This window comes from Bolinopsis microptera, chromosome 3 (assembly GCF_026151205.1).
Source record: "Bolinopsis microptera isolate Bmic1 chromosome 3, MBARI_Bmic_1.0, whole genome shotgun sequence".
NCBI lineage: Eukaryota > Metazoa > Ctenophora > Tentaculata > Lobata > Bolinopsidae > Bolinopsis > Bolinopsis microptera.
In genome coordinates, this window is record NC_087074.1 from 8381488 (window position 1) to 8398337 (window position 16850).

Genomic DNA, 16850 nt, shown 5'->3' on the forward strand with positions numbered 1-16850 from the left:
TAAAGGGGGTAAATAGTATTGTGAATATAATGGCACCGGTAATGCTTGCCAGCATTGTGATTATACTTTGACGGTTGCGCCTTGCGGTGATACTGATAAATTAAATTAATTATGTACTTACAGTTACTGTTGCTTTCAAAGTTCAACACACACTTACGCGAACGTACAGCGAATAGATCATTTGATTAATAAACATTCTAGGCTATCTATTTGGTATTCTACCAATGCTATAAATATTTTGGAATTTTAACATTCATTCGTTGTCTGATTGCGGGAAATGTTGATTCTTGGTCCATGATCTAGTACAACTACATAGTATTTGGTGTCGTGTTTTAGTTGTAGGTTTATAACCTACCAGGACGCGCGCCGAGTTGGACCCGTCGGTACGGTCCTAATATATGGAACAAATATCTTACGAGTATCACCCGTTAATTTTTTAGTGAATCATTCTTTTGCAATTGCAGTTTTGTAGGGCCAAATCTCTGCTACTCGTTTACTGGTATAAGTGTGGTATTTACTGGTGTTTAAGTGTGGAGATTGCCAAACCACTTGTTATGGATTTCAATGGTGAAATAAAGCATTTTAGTCAACAAAACTCACAATTTAATTACAAGCTATACAGTTGTAGGGCGTGAATTTTGAATTAAGATATAACTTAACTTACTTGTTGGACATAATATTAACAACATTTTAAACCAAAAAGCAAAGAATCGCTTTATATTATTATTAAGAGATATCTCCTTGGATTCTACACTATGGGACCAAATGATAGCTCAATAAAGTTAAATGCAACAAACGCTTTACCAGGACGAGAAAAGCCATTAACGGTTGGTTCGTGTTTCTTTAAGAAATCGTGTTTTTTTTGTCAATTACTGGATTCAGGCTGAAATATAATTTGAGTCGTACATAAAAATAATATAAAGCATCCGTGATTTACAGGGGATTTCAGAAGTCCATGCTGTTAATGGAAACAGAATATTTCCACCTTTTCCTGAAGGGACCAAGTCAGCAACCTTTGGGATGGGATGTTTTTGGGGAGTTGAAAGAAGCTTCTGGAAGATAAAAGGGGTCTATTCTACTCATGTAAGTCCAGAAAATCATACAATTATATTTTAAAGACTATAAAGAGCAGTCAGAAGATATTAAACATCCGTATATTTCAGGCTGGCTATGCTGGAGGATATACTAAGAATCCCACTTACCAAGAGACGTGTACAGGAGCAACAGGGCACGCTGAGGTAGTGAGAGTTATTTTTGATCCAGAGCAAGTGAAATACAGTGCTCTACTAAAGAATTTTTGGGAGAACCACAATCCAATTGCTATAGGTGGAGAAGGAAGAAACAGAGGTATTGTACTCGCGTTTAATGTTTAGTCAATTAAAAGGAATGTATGATTTCCTTGGTTTCTTCAATTTAATTTTTAATTGACACTAAATAAGTAAATTTTTCATGTCTTTACTCATTATGTCTGCTGTTTTTGAATAACCACAAAGTAGAAAATGTGAATTTAAAAAGTAGATAACACATTGACCTCCCTCATCCCATTCCCAGGACCAATGTATCGCTCTGCCATATTCTGTGACAATGAAACACAATTGGAACTAGCTAGGAAAAGCGCGGAGAAATTTCAGCAGAACCTAGACGAAAGGGGGGGTACCAGGTACAATTTGTCTCCTTCTATTCGCTTTATCACCTTCTATTCGCTCTAAAGGAAAAGGTATTACAAATAAAATGAATTTTGAATGGTCATACAGAAAGAAGCAATCCATAAAACAATTAAATATTTTTACCACGGGCGCAATCAAATAACATTAATTTAGTATTCAGTAAATCACACAGGAAATGCAGATCTAAATCTTGATTAATAATTGTGCAGGTGAGATAACAACAGAGATAAAACTGGACAATGTGTTTTACTATGCTGAAGATTACCACCAACAGTATCTTCACAAGAACCCCGGAGGTTACTGTTCTCTGCGAGGTACAGGAGTTAACTGTATTTTGTAGTTTCAACATTCGTACAAACATTTCTGTTATTGTGGGGAGAAAATTTAAGATTTCTGGTATACTCTTTTTGATCTAATTTGTATACAAAGTTTTTGATTTGGCTTATCTTTTTTTACAATGCACGATGATAAGAAATTCAAAGCCAACAGTTAATGTTTTTTTTAAGTTTCGACCAAACTGTCGATCATTTGTCCGAACAATAGGCATATGTTCGACAGTTTGGTCGAAACTTTAAAAAAACTGTAATTTGCCACACACTTTACAAAACTTTGACAACTTTTATTGGGCTTTTTACTAAAAGAATGTTATTTATGTAGGTATAATTGCAAAAACTGGGTAGCGGCTCAACGTCTTTTGCTTTGTTACATTATTCATCCTTTTTATGCACCGATGACAAAACCGAGATCGAATTACAAAGGGGAGCCTCGACTCCAAGAACGTATATCGAGGGTGGGGACTTTAAATGGCAAGTACTACCGGCAATCCTAAAAGATATTGAGTGGATCTTAGATTCGAATATATATAATATAGACCCAATAGGCAGTATCCAGATAGCCCGAACCCTGTTCGCGAACAATTGTACGCGAACAGTTGTTCGTGAACAGTTGTTCGTGAACAGTTGTTCGTGAACAGTTGATTGGTTACCAGATCATATGACCACATATGAAATTGAATGGTATGTACTATGTATGGTATCTTGGATGCAATTAGTTACGACTAGCAGGGTAGGGCTGAGTTCATCCGTTTCGTTTTCTCTGAGCCATAGTTGTTGTTGTTGACAGTTAAGTAAGTAGCTGTGTATTATGAAGTATAATATTAAGAAGTGTTCTAGCTCTCGACATGTGTTCACATAACGGACGTGAGCCAGGTTCGAAAGGGGCCGGTTCTCGTATCAGCCACTGCGATACCATATTCTACGTGATTGGATATGCCTATTGATTATTCGACTGCTTTTGGACGGTTATAGTTGGGTTAGCTAGTTATAGATTAAGATGCCGGTGTTAGGTAATAGGATTGCATAATTATGATTAAGATAATATGGAACTGGGAACAGGACACAGGTGGTTTGATCGTGACCTGTCAAGGACCATTAGGGTCGGTTCATTCAAGCATGCATATAATTGGCCGCTCTGACTTTAAATAAAGTACTTTAAATAAGAAGAAAAAGGTGCAGAATATACGGGAATTTTACTATTGGTCAACCACTAGACGAGGTAGCCGTCCATTGGTTGTAAGTCATGTGACCTAGGTCACATGACCATAGCAGGTGGACTAAGCTCATTAAACTATTGTAACCCCGGTCAACTCGTGCACTAACTTAGGTTTAACGTCAAAATAGTTGTTAGTACCTGCACGCCAGGTGATTCCTAAGTTATATAAATACAGTATGTTTCGTGTTCGAAAATCAGTTATAGTTATTAGTGCTTCTCAAAATAACTCGTGGTCTCTCATCTCTCAATAAAGTTAAACTAAAAAATAAAAGAACTCAACTAGAAGAAGAAGAACTCAACTAGAAGAAACACTTAAGAAGAGCTATTAACACCGGCCCACTTTTGTTAATGATATGGCTAAATTATAATCATAAATTTTACGTGTGGCAGTGCAATTGTTTCATATTCTAGCTCAAACTTAGCTCTCCTTCAAAGTTTTATCGGTTTAAAAAAAACAACAATTTCAAAGTTTGGCACCGGTAGTCTCTTAATAGGTTTCACGTCTTTGTGTGTTCAGTCTCGACGTTCCCTCATCGCATCATGACTAATATGCACGGAGTACTATAGGGCTACTTATACTGGGGGCGGAGTTTGTTGACATACCACCACTATTGTGCACCAAAGAAATATATCCATTATATTGCATATTGGTTCCGATGTAATGAGGGACAGTCTAAACTTCAAAAGTTTGAGAGCTGACAGATTAAACAATTGGTTAGCTCCTCAAATTCAGCCCTCGGTGCAAGACCGACGATAATGAAACTTCTAGATAATAAACAATGCAGTTGAGATTTGAATCTAAAAGATTGAGACATTCAGGGCAAATGAACGAGCGAGGACTATTGTTATGCAGCTGTTACGTAGCGACTCAAAAACGGCTGCATCCCCGCCTAGAAAGAAAAATCGTCTCACAGTTTTCTTAGTTATAAATTACTTCGACTTGGCGATTCAAATTTGTTTACTCCTATCAACATAATCCTCTCGAGCAATGAAACATTTCTACGCATCTGTAGTTTTGCTAACACTTTTAGTGTTTTTTAAACCTTCCTTAATCAGTTGCGTAACGTTGCCTGTTTGTTGGCAACTCATTACTGTTATTATGCAGTCATATGATCTGGTAACACGAACACCTGTTCGGCGAACAGGGGTCGGGCTATCTGGATACTGCCACCCAATATTGCGCAACAATGATCCAAAGTAGAGCAAAGCATAGCAAGTGACATCGTTTCACTCTCTAACCTAATCAAGCTGGATCACAAAAGAACTGTCACAGTTTACTGTGTCGAAATCCCAAGCTGCACAGACGAACAGAGTTGTCGAGCTTTAATTCTATTTACTCTCTGCTATCTACTACCTCATCAGTTGTTCTTTTATCTGGAACCAGAATATTTGAGAATATAGGACACGTGACGTGTCTCTCTCACGCCCTTACTGTATATGTATATACGCCCTTACTGTATATGTTTCTTTCATCAGAATATGCTAATGAAATGGTTATTGTTAAGGTATATTTCAAGATTAAGTTCGCCGAAGTAAAGTATTCTCTCGTGTGATTTTTATAGTGCTTGACAACCAACATTTTGTTTGCTCAGCTTTGTCCAAACCCTGCATCTTTACGACTGGGCTTTTGTTGAAAATTTCAGATATATTAATAATTATTAGAGAGCATTGTTTTGATTTCAAGCCTGGTACTTTTAGTCGCTATGATCCCTGTTCAAACACATCGTACTTTCTACAAATGGAACATTTATGACAATCCTCCACATCAGCTAACGTGTTGAGTAATTCTGCAACTCTCAGTAGAAAATTCGAGAGTTGGTAGGATAATAGTGAGTCTATAACTACAAATATTGTAGAGCTGATCCTGTAAATACGCACTAGAAGACACACTACTAGTATTTATTAAAGAGTTTCTTGAAAAACCCGATTTCTTCTTCGACCTGCCTCTTTTCAGGGCCAAATGTATGTGTCCCCTTGATGGAAGTGTAATGTTTACAATGCTGCTTAGTAATAGTCTTGTTTTCCTCGCAGTCCTTCCTCTCTTCCGATGTACAGAAATTATTACAAATACTGGTAACTAAGTTTACTATTACAAGCTGATACTTGCTTTTTGTTTATTATTTCTTCTGTTTTCTTGTTTCGTGCTTTTTTCTTGTGTCGTCTCATGTCGTGTTGCGAATGATATTATAATTTAATTTTAGTATATTTCGATTTCATTACTGTAAGTATGGCATAGCATACTTATCAATATTATGAAGATAATTTGTCCTCAGATTCAGAAGAACAGGAATGCAGCAACGATGACGATCAGTATGGTTGTGGAGATTTAACCATAAGCTATCAACAACGATCTGAACTACTACAAGTCTTACAACTGTACTCAGTGCACCTCTTTGAAAGGACTCCAGGGAGAGGCGAACTGATATCAAATAACGGTTGTGTCGAAAAAAACGGGACCGGTTCAGAATGCTGTACTGACTTGGAAATTATACCATTCCACAAGAATCTTTTGTGCGTCAATATCACATACGTGGGAGTCAATCAAACGAAAATTGATGTTTTCCTGACATGGAACGGCCAAGTCGAAATTCATGCTGAACTCATAGACTTCAGCCAACGCATCTGCTTAAAACTTCCGTTATTTGGAAATGATCTTGTTGAAGTTTGTGTCTATTTCACGAAGATGTCGAGGGTAAGTTTTGCGTTAAGTGTAGTGGTTTCGATCAAACATTACCCTCTTAAATTATTTCATGTGAGTCATATAACCACAATCAGACTCACAATGTAGCACTTTGTGATATCATAGGAAAGTTATAAATAACTCTAATATGCTTTCAATGAAAACAAAAATGTTTCATGTGTTTAATGCAAATCCCGTGCAAGTAGTAATTTCAAGTTAAGGCTTAAATATAATTTGTGATATGAATATAAAAATAAGCATCAAGAACTTTGATTTATTTCAATATTTCAGGAAAACGGCACTCTGAGTGGATGCTTGAACCTATTCTTCAGATTTATAATTCCATCCGCATCGGTCCAATTAGGTTGTTTCGGAAATGCAAGAAGTGCTGCATTCTCCGCTCAATTAAGCACTACACAAATCCTACTCACTTTCATGCTACCTTTTTTGAATCTTTTGGTATTCAATGATTTCAGATTTGGGTATTGGAATCCAAAAACGATTCAGTCATCAGTGTTTCTTACCTAGCTTGCTAGTCTTTTGCTCGCTTCTCTCACTTGGTAGCTTTTATAAATTCTTCATATAGAAACAACTTTTCTATATCCTCACAAATAGAAGCTACGCTCTATTTCGGCTAGATTAACCTACTGTTAATCTACCTTACTCGGGAATATTATAGCGGGTTAATTATATTTATGACTGGGAAAATTAATGACCGGGAAAAATATGGCGGAATGTTCCAAAACCCACCACTTTATCCCAGTCATTATATTCCCGAGTAAGGTAGCTCAAAGTCACTCATCCGTCCAGAACAAGTCGACTTTGGGTAGCTGTAATGACATACCATTTAATTCGACATCCTAATCTTGATGTGACCTCCTACGTGGTCGTGGGGCGTGGTGGCATGCATGCAGTAATGAGTGTAATATACACTGTATATTATGAAATCCTGATTTAGCATGATCATTTTATAGGTATGTTGTGTGACAGTGTGAACTGTTACGTTTGTTTTCCTTATTGTTGTTCTGTGCACTAGTTATAAACATAATGTGCTCATGTGTGACTATGTAATGGTGATGTTATCAGTTTAAATTTAAAATGTAGTGGATCTCAATTCTTACGCTTCGAGACGTGAAGGATGATGATTAATCGGTCTACTGATACACTCGACTATCACGTGACCTACTTTAACACTTTCTCTAGGTGGCCCTGAATTATTATTTAAAATCCTAATCCTTTTAACTCTGACCCCAATCCTAACCCTATCCCAATCCCTAACTAGAACATATACTAAAACCCTTACCTGGGGACCTCAGGTTTTTCTGTTCGTAAACAGATTGAAGATACAATGCGGCGGAATGACACTGACAGGCTGAGCCGGAGCCTGTACGAGTAATTAAACAAACTTCCTTAATTGGTCATTCCACGTGATCGAGGCAGTTTTTTGCCGAGGAGTATTTTAACACTTTGTCATGTGGTGTTATTGGGAATCAGCGTTCAAAAATACATCAATTCCATTTTGGTTCAATTGTCCGGGCCCTTTTAGAAAACACTCCAGCTTCGGGTGTAGAGTGATTAAGCACGCCCAGTGAGGTACTGGTAATGTTGTGTATCTTCTCATATTTTACTTTTAGTCATTTGGCATACATTGAAAGGCAATCTCCCCGTTTCCGAAATCGTATTGCATAGGTCCAGGGGAGGCCTGCCCTCCGAGATCGAATTACAAAGGGGAGCCTTGACTCCAAGAACGTATATCGAGGGTGGGGACTTCGAAATCGGGATACATTTGGGGTCATTGATCACATATTATTACGTACCTTATCGGACCTTATTTGGACGGACATTACTTGAACGCTGGAGGCCCTAGCGGTCATCTTAATGTCCGTTCAAATAAAGTCCGTTCAATTAATGTCCGTCCAAGTTAAAGTCCGTTGAAATTTTTTCAAAAATTTTTCCATTTCGAATTTTTTGTCCAGAATATGACAACTATGAGAACTTTATTGTGCCGTAAGTTAACGACGGAAAGGTTCTCTTTGGTCTGCCGGAGGCACAGAAAACTTTACTAGTATATGATGTTTTCAAGGGTCACTTGGCGGAAAAAGTCAACGAAATTATGGCACTCAACAACATAGTTCATGAGCTAGTCCCCGCCAACATGACAAACTTGTTCCAGCCTCTAGATATTACGGTAAATCGTGTTGCCAAGGACATTGTCCGACGTTGTTATAGTTCATATTACTGAGGGGAGGTAATGAAACAGTTCTAGGAAAGCTCCACGTGATGTTAAGGTTAACCTAAAGTTGTCTAAGATAAAACCACTTCACGCCGAATGGCTTGTAAAAGTTAACAATGAAATGCAGGACCGGGGTATTTTGATAAAAAGATTTCCGTAAAGCTAGAAATCACTGATGCTTGTTTAAGCATAAACTATTTCATGGACGAAAACTAATTTGATGAAGATGATATGTGATATTAGACACTGATCATGTACACATGTTTTAACATTTTTACTGCTTAATGACTGCTTTTCTTACTTACTGTATAAAAAATGGATTTAAAAATCATTTGCTGAAATTAAAAAAACGTCAAAAAATTGAAAAAAATTCGGATTTTTAATGGTTTTGAATGCCTTCGAGCGTTCATATTAATGTCCGTTCATAATTATGTCCGTTCATGTAATGTCCGTCCAAATAAGGTCCGATAAGGTAATTTTTACTCTTCAGTACGTGATTTTTACACTCTGCACTCCTTCCTTAGTTAACATAATATGATAATGACGTCTTGATGATATAGCTGGACATGGTTGCCACTGCCAGTACTACTGCCAGCCAAACGGGACCTTTATTCGACATTTCGAATAAAGGACCCGTTTGGCTGGCAGTATTACTGGCAGTGGCAAACCGCAACTTAATAATGATTGGAGCAGAGAGGTCATGTGCATGTCAGATGGATGATCACGTGTCAAGTGTTCCGACGCGCGCACCATGAGTCACTTCTAGGTTATATTGTCACAATTGTGAAGCAGTGGATTCTCGTAAGTTCTTGTAAGTTAGCGTTTGGGTTCGTTCATTGATGATTGATCCATAACCTTAAGGATGCCAATTAACAACCGCTCGAGCTTTTAGCTTATATTGTTTTAGTCCTATACAATGTATAGTTATACTACTCCTTGCTAGATAGAAATTCCGTTAACTTTAAGGTCGAGTCTATGACTATAATCGGGTCTTTGTTTAACTTGACTGCAGAAAGCTATATTTTGATATATTATAACACATTTGTGATTCGTATTTCATCTTGCAACTTGATAATTTTTCCTTTCCGTTATATTACTAAGCTTGCTTCATTTGTAACATCAATGTGCGGCCTGTTTTTCGTGTTTCATTACCGGGACACCAATGCACAAAAGCAAGCTAAACCCTTATAATTAAGAAACTTTTTTAGTATAGTTCAGCTGCCAGCTGGTGGTAAAAGTTATGACTAAATATGCATTAATTTTGCTATTATTCCATATTTATCCAACACATATGTAATTGGTAATGGTAGATTTAGTTATCCATACTCAGTCGTGGGACATGGTGTTGTCATGGTTATTGATTTGCTGTTGTGTCTCTTTCTTCCTGTCATTGTACTATTGTATTGGGACAGGACTCATCGAATATTTTGTTACTGAAGGAAGTTGGGACAAACTCTAAAGAGGAACTGCGAATTCTGATGCGGGACAGGGATATATGGAGGGGGTTATCTGGCGTAGATCGGACTTAGTTCCGACATAGTAGTAGTAGTAACTAGTAGCATAGTTTCCTAAAATGTTTGAATGTCGGTCTTAGCACAGTTAAAATAGCTTGAATGTATCACCATGGTGTGACCGGCGGCCGACCGGCGTTGTGCTCACTGCTCCCAGTCTAAGACCGGAATGTTCAACACTCACACTATAGTAGTTTTAATCTGCTGAAGCTGCCAAGTTATGTTAAACATGTAACATGATCCGTGAGTTGAATTTGATGGCACACTGCATATTATTCTTACGTTTGCATATTATATTATAATATATACGAATAAGTAATGGGCGTGCTATTGAGAATAGTTGGTTAATATTTATCCAGTTTTGTTATTTTACTAGTTCCTTTGGTTCTTTTCGTTCTTTCTCTATCTAATGAAAACTTAGTTTCCAAAAGCACTATGACTATAAGATCAACTTGAAATAGTCCGTAATGTTGACAATGCTGCCCAGTCTGGTTTTCCTCGCAGTCCTTCCTCTCTTCCGATGTACAGAAATTATTACAAATACTGGTAACTAAGTTTATTATTACAAGCTGATACTTGGTTTTTGTTTAGTGTTTCTTTTGTTTTCTTGTTTCGTGTTTTGTTTTCTTGTGTCGTGCTGTTCGTGTCGTGTCGAGATAAATATAATTTGCTTTTAATATATCCTAAGTCGATTACTGAAATTATAGCATAAAATGCTTATCAATATTACGAAGATAATTTGTCCTCAGATTTTGAAAACAAGAATAAATGCAAGGACGATCAGTACGGTGGTGGAAATATAACCATAAGCTATCTACAACGAGCTGAAATAGTACAACTCTTTGAAAAGACTCTTAGGGGAGGCGAACTGATATCAAATAACGGTTGTGTTAATAAAGGGGAAAACGGGACCGGTTCCGAATGCTGTACTGACTTGGAAATTATACCACACCACAAGAATCGTTTGTGCGTCAATATCACATACGTGGGAGTCAATCAAACGGCAATTGATGTTTTCCTGACATGGAACGGCCAAGTCGAAATTCATGCTGAACTGATAGACTTTAACGAGTGCATTTGCTTAAAACTCCCGATATGGAAGATTGGAAATCTTGTTGAAGTTTGTGTCTATTTCACGAAGATGTCGAGGGTAAGTTTTGCGTTAAGTGTAGTGGTTTCGATCAAACATTACCCTCTTATATTAATTATTTCATGTGAGTCATATAACCACAATCAGCCTCACAATGTAGCACTTTGTTCCTGATATCATAGAAAAGTTATAAATAACTCTAATATGCTTTCAATGAAAACAAAAATGTTTCATGTGTTTAATAAATCGCAAATCCCGTGCAAATAGTACCTCAAAGTTAAGCCTCAAGTACAATATTTGATATGAATCGAAAAATAAGCATCAACTTAATTCCTTGTACATGTTAATATGTGAGCACTTTAATCAATTTTAATATTTCAGGAAAACGGCACACTGAGTGGATGCGTGAACCTATTCTTCAGATTCATAATTCCCTCCGCATCGGTCCAATTAGGTTGTTTCGGAAATGAAAGAAGTGCTGCATTCTCCGCTCAATCAAGCACTACACAAATCCTACTCACTTTCATGCTACCTCTTTTGAATCTTTTGGTATTCAATGATTTCAGATTTGGGTATTGGAATCTTAAAAAAGATTCAGTCATCAGTGTCTCTGACCTAGCTCGCTAGCCTTTGCTCGTTTCTCTCACTTTGACTTAGCAGCTTGAAAAGAAGCTAGCCTTGAAACAATTCAGATCATTCTTAGAGTGTAAATCGAGTAATAAAATATAAGTATACTTATTACTTATAATGACACATTATCTTATCACTTATGAAGTTATTTATTGATCTATCGACTATCATCCATAAAAATATATAGTATTAATAAATGTATCAGTATAATATCATGGATTACAATTTATTGTTCTGGAAATGATATTGCATATTGATATAATATTGTATTTCAGTATTTGTATACAGTAGAATGTGCATGAATATTGAATAATGAATATGAATATTTATATATTTATAGTCTGGTATTGGTAGTAACGATTATGTTAAAAAGGTATTAAGATTTTAGAATTTGCGAACTTAATAACTATATACTACTATATACAGCTAGTACTACTACTTTATTATTATAAGCATTTGGCATAATGCATATAATTGAAAGCCAATATTGCAGAATGCAGATCAGAGTGTTATGTTGTGTGTGTGCTAATTAATGTTTTGGGGATCAATCCACCCACTCGTACTAGTACTCGTAATGACAATCTACCTTTGTCATTTGTGTCCGACTGCAGTTTAGGCCTGGGTTATTGCCCGGCAAACGTGGTAAATGGTAAATCGGGGGTTAACGTATTTTTATTATAAGTAAAACTTTAACAGACAACTTTTAACTTGCTTTTTTATATTAACTGCTTTTGGTTTCCCACGAGGTAGTAGCATGCTGCATGCTAAATTATTTTTGATCCGACTTGATCTGCAAACCAATATTTTGAATATTCTAAATCTAATCATTATCAGTTTTATAGCTGAGAGTAAGATAAGCTATTTTTCTCTTTTTAAGAAAAACGAGCCATATTTAATTGTTAATAAACCAGCAGCGTTATTGCGTTAATAGTATACAAGCTTTAGCTAAGGAAATTTCGCTTAGATATTGTCGTTTCACAAAGTTTCACTAAACCCCTGTAGCAGTTCTACGATACACAGGGGGAGCCGCGCACTCGTCCGCGGCGGGTCATACAACGTATGACAAGTAAATAAAACTTGTCATACGTTGTATGACCCGCCGCGCACGAGTGCACGTGCGCAGCTCCCCCTGTATCGTAGAAACTTTACAGCGACAGTGGGGGTCACCACGTGATACAAAATAAAACGTAATTCTAATTATTTAAATATTTAGATAATGGTTAGTTTTTGGGGTTTATGTGATAGTTTGAATAAAAATTAGAATTGAAGGACAATTTTTTGCCTCAACTGCATGTTAACAATAACATATTAAAAATTGAAATTAACGTTTAAAAAGCTAAGTACGCAGATGAGATAGCTTAGCTGCTTAGGTTTTTAAATATACAATATAACAACGCCCAAAAGCGGTGCGCCCTACTTAGAAAAAATTTATACGAAAATCATTTGTCCAGTCTTCGATTCGATCATCACCGCGTATTATATCATATATATATAGTTATACAGCGACAATTAAGCGTGCTAAATCACTTTACAGTCGATTTTCGAGATCAAATTGTTCTAAAAATGCCGAACCCCCGACAGTTGAAACAAACTTGAATCGATGTATTTCATTTTTTTTTGTAGCGCGATGCGTTATTGTGCCGCGCCGCGCACTCAATGTTAACAGGTGATACTCGTAAAATATTTGTTCCATGTATATAGACAGAACCGTCAACGAGTCCAACTCGGCGCGCGTCCTGGTAGGTTGTAAACCTACTAAACCTATAACTCAATGAGGCTTATCACAGCGACATGGATCGGCGAAATGCGCTACTGTGCCGCGCCGAGCTGCGATGAATTGACATCGTCAATTAAATATTTTCGGACGATGATTCCGAATAACCCCCCACACCCCATGTGCCATGGCCATGACATAGAATTAAAATGCTCCCCTGGCGAGATATTGGCGAAAAACTGTTTTGTGTTTGATCGATCACGTAATATTACCGTATAAGGAAGTTAATTTTATAAGTTAGGGTGTAGCTAGGTTAATAACCTATACTAGGACGCGCGCCGAGTTGGAGTCGTCGACGGTCCTATTTAAACAAATATTTTACGAGTATCACCAATCACCCGTCAAATTTTTGTATCACGTGGTGACCCCCACGGTCGCTTCACTGTAGCGTCTTCGCACTCCGTGCGCGGCGGGTCATACAACGTATGACAATCAAATTTAGGATTAGGGTTTCAGCAAATGCTTTTGTTAAGGATTGAGTTAGGGTTAGGGTTATGATTAAATAAGAGGGTTAGGGTTTCGAATAGTCGTCCAGAACCAGCTAGAGAATGGAGAACGGGTTGAAAAAGTCACGTGACAGTCAAGTGTAGAGTAATTAATCTTACTGGGCCGCGATCACAGATCATCAGCCTGTCATTCCGCTGAATCTCTATTCGGATTATAATATATATAATATATAAACAAAAGCTCTAAGAAACAGATAGTAAACAAAGTAAACATTTCTGTCCCCTATTCTTTCTCAAACAAAAGTCATGCAATTTGCATACTTCTCCATTTAACTCTATTCTGAGCGATTAAAGTTAAATTGTTTAAATCACATAAATTATTTAACGATAATTTTCGAACACTAAGGTCGTGTAGAATCAGTGAGAAAAGGTTTGACTGCGGTCTTCCACGCCGCCCTTGAAGCTGTAAGGTGTTAACAGCAAAAACAAGCGACGAATAGGCTGGACCATCTGTAGGCCCACGCAGTACATGTCCGAGCATCCTCCACCGACTACGAGCCACTTTAGCTGACAATGGTTCGCTATTGCAGCGTTTATACAAGTTCTTGTTGGAAATGATGTGAGGGTATTTGTAATTCAAAATTGATCGCAGATGACGTCTGTGAGCAATATCTAATTTTTCCAATACTGATTTAGGGGCAGCCCAGCAAGATGAATTGTACATTAAAACGGATACTACCAGAGCCTCATTCAACAGAAGCCTCTTGCTCAGAGGGATCTTATGGTTCCAAGCTTTCTTGTATTTGTTAAACGCGGCATATCCCAGACATATCCTTCTAGAGATGTCCTCCTTACTACAAAGCATGGAGCCAAGCGTGATACTCTTTCTCCAGAGCTCGTTCCCTGCAATTGGCTTACCCTGATCGTCTTTAGCTCCCTTTTCAGCTAAGTACACATGAGTGAAATCAGTTTTGTCTTCGTTAACGAAGAGATTCCAATCTTTAAGGACTTCTGTTGCAATAGGCAACAGCTCCCTCAAATTGTCCTCATCTTCATCATTGAAGTCGATATCATCAGCATACTCACTGTCAAGTGGAAGACCGATATCGGTAATAGGTGGGTTAGGCCTATTCATTGCAGTTTCAAGCCTGTTACGGAGGTCACGCAAGGCACCCGCTAAGACAAGTGTGAACAAACATCCAGACAGACAGTCACCTTGGAATGCACAGAGAAAACTCTGGAATTCAGCAGACAGTGTACCGTTGATATTGACTTTGAGCTTGGTGTTGGAAAGCAAAAGTCTTACCAAACGGACTTCGTCATCATCACAGCCACACTAAACAAGAAGATCGAGGATGGTAGATCGTCGTATAGTGTCAAAGGCACTAGACATATCGATCCCCATACGATGGTATTCCCACCTCTTCCTCTGGACAACTGATAACATCACACGCTGGCACCATACAATGTCAGCACATGATCTACCCTGCTTGTAAGCACATTGCCATGGACCAGTGAAGGCATTGACTTTATTCTCAATTCTCTTCAAGGTTGCCATTGAAAGAATCTTTCTAACAGCATCTGAGAGAGTGAGGGGTCGTAGATTCTTCACTGAACCAATGGGCTTATTTGGCTTCTGTAAGGGGGTAATGTTTGCCTGTCCAATGGGGTCAAGGTAGGAATTGGTCTCGAAGCTTCTATTGATAATGTCTGCAAAACGTCTGTGTACTGATCCAGTAGAATACTTGAGAAGCTCGTTAGGAATTCCATCTGGGCCGTTAGCTCGACCATTTTTGAGACTTCTGGCAGCTGATCCGATTTCTTCACTTGTGAATGGCTTAACTAGTGGGCGAGGAGGTCCTACAAAAGGTTCTAAAGGTGCTTCATCACGAGTAAGTTGTTGCTCAAGGTACTTAGCAACTACGGCAGCTTTACCAGTGTCTGTTGCAATATTGCACCTTTTCTCATCATGAACACCAATACAAGAAGGGGCTTTAGGTAAGTTCAGGGTTCGAACATCTTCAAACATTTTCTTACTATCTGTTGTTGAACTGATGGTATTACAGATAGCATCAGCAGCAGCTGATCGTATGTTAGAAAGTCTCTGCTTGATCTGATTGGTGAGGCAGTTAATAGATGATCTAAGTGAGGTTCTGTCTAAAGACTGGTTATCATTAAGCTGCTGTCTCAACAAGTAACGCTGGCTAGATAAGTTTTTCACCTCATCATCGTCGCTGCGATTACGTTTCCTGTGTCTGATGACACCAATTGACGATTTTGCAGCATCCTTTATGGACTCAAGTAAGCCATTCAAGTCTGAATTTGGATCCAGAGCAGAAACAGTGTTACTTAAGTTATCATCTAAGGATTGACGATATTTCACCTGAATGGTGGGGTTCGAGGTGTTGAACTTTAAGGATGTCTTGGAGTGGCGTTTATAGCAAAGACAGATGTCCTTAAAGTCTACTCTAGTGACAACAAATCTGTGATCAGAGTATGTCAAAGTGCCTGCATAAGATCTAGAATCTTGTAGCATTGGCTTCGACCTACTCCGACACAGGATGAAATCGATCTGAGAATAGACCGGGATCGTCTTTTTACTATTTCGCCCGGCACTCCAGTCCTTCCTCCAGCCAGTGTAGGTGGTCGTATGTCGAGCAGGATGATAAAAACCAGTGTTGGAGGCAAAGAGGTCAAATTCTGATAACAAGTCTAACAAGTTTTCCCCCATATCGTTGCGCAAACCCATACCATGTTTACCCATGAAACGACCAAAACCAAAGTCCTTATCTGAAGTAGTCATTTTTCCCAACTTTGAATTAAAATCCCCCAAAACAAATATCTCAACATTAGCAGGGACATTTAGAGCGTCCCTAACTTGGCCGTAGAAATTGATCAACAGTTGTTGATCATTTTCTGCAAGTTTCTTGTGTGGTCCATATACATTGACCACCCTACATTTGATAAATTTTCCTGATTTTGTAGGGAGTTCTAGGTCCAAAAAGCTTACTCGATCACTAATACTGTTCCAGCATACCACATAGTCAATAAATCGGGCACTGATAACAAAACCAAAATTCGGATTATAAACATACATATAATAGAGGTCCCCAGGAGGAGCCGCAAACTTGGGGAAGTTAAGCTGCTTCTTTCGTCCTCGCACATCGCACCGCCCATCACGATGTTTCTTGCTACGATTAATATAAACTTGAAAATGCTTTTGAGTAGCATCATGCCATATATTATGCATAAGCTTTCGAGGTTGGAG

The 16850-nt window shown here is 38.0% G+C and overlaps 2 protein-coding genes and 1 long non-coding RNA gene across 3 annotated transcripts; 2 read left to right on the forward strand and 1 right to left on the reverse strand.

Moving 5' to 3' along the window:
- The first annotated feature begins 707 nt into the window (after positions 1 to 707).
- LOC134813152 (peptide methionine sulfoxide reductase MsrA-like) lies at positions 708 to 2115 on the forward strand. Its single transcript, XM_063820837.1, has 5 exons — positions 708 to 827; positions 940 to 1083; positions 1164 to 1347; positions 1552 to 1653; positions 1877 to 2115. The coding sequence occupies exons 1-5, from the start codon at positions 756 to 758 to the stop codon at positions 2005 to 2007; spliced, it is 633 nt and encodes a 210-aa protein (XP_063676907.1). The 5' UTR covers positions 708 to 755; the 3' UTR covers positions 2008 to 2115.
- A 7896-nt stretch (positions 2116 to 10011) lies between these two features.
- Positions 10012 to 12239, forward strand: LOC134812888 (uncharacterized). Its single transcript, XR_010159973.1, has 3 exons — positions 10012 to 10188; positions 10392 to 10792; positions 11114 to 12239. It is a non-coding gene; the product is annotated as an uncharacterized LOC134812888 (long non-coding RNA).
- Positions 12240 to 14918: 2679 nt separating this feature from the next.
- LOC134813153 (uncharacterized) lies at positions 14919 to 16385 on the reverse strand. The gene has a single exon (XM_063820839.1). It carries the CDS (start codon positions 16383 to 16385, stop codon positions 14919 to 14921), a length of 1467 nt encoding a protein of 488 aa, XP_063676909.1.
- Between the last annotated feature and the right edge of the window lie 465 nt (positions 16386 to 16850).

What these genes read in the sequence shown, in the direction of transcription:
- LOC134813152 (XM_063820837.1), top strand. Translation starts at nt 756, where the DNA reads ATGGGACCAAATGATAGCTCAATAAAGTTAAATGCAACAAACGCTTTA. An exon ending in GACGAGAAAAGCCATTAACG is followed by an intron (nt 828 to 939) that starts GTTGGTTCGTGT and finishes CGTGATTTACAG; the next exon opens with GGGATTTCAGAAGTCCATGC. An exon ending in AAGGGGTCTATTCTACTCAT is followed by an intron (nt 1,084 to 1,163) that starts GTAAGTCCAGAA and finishes CGTATATTTCAG; the next exon opens with GCTGGCTATGCTGGAGGATA.
- LOC134813153 (XM_063820839.1), bottom strand. Translation starts at nt 16,385, where the DNA reads ATGACTACTTCAGATAAGGACTTTGGTTTTGGTCGTTTCATGGGTAAA.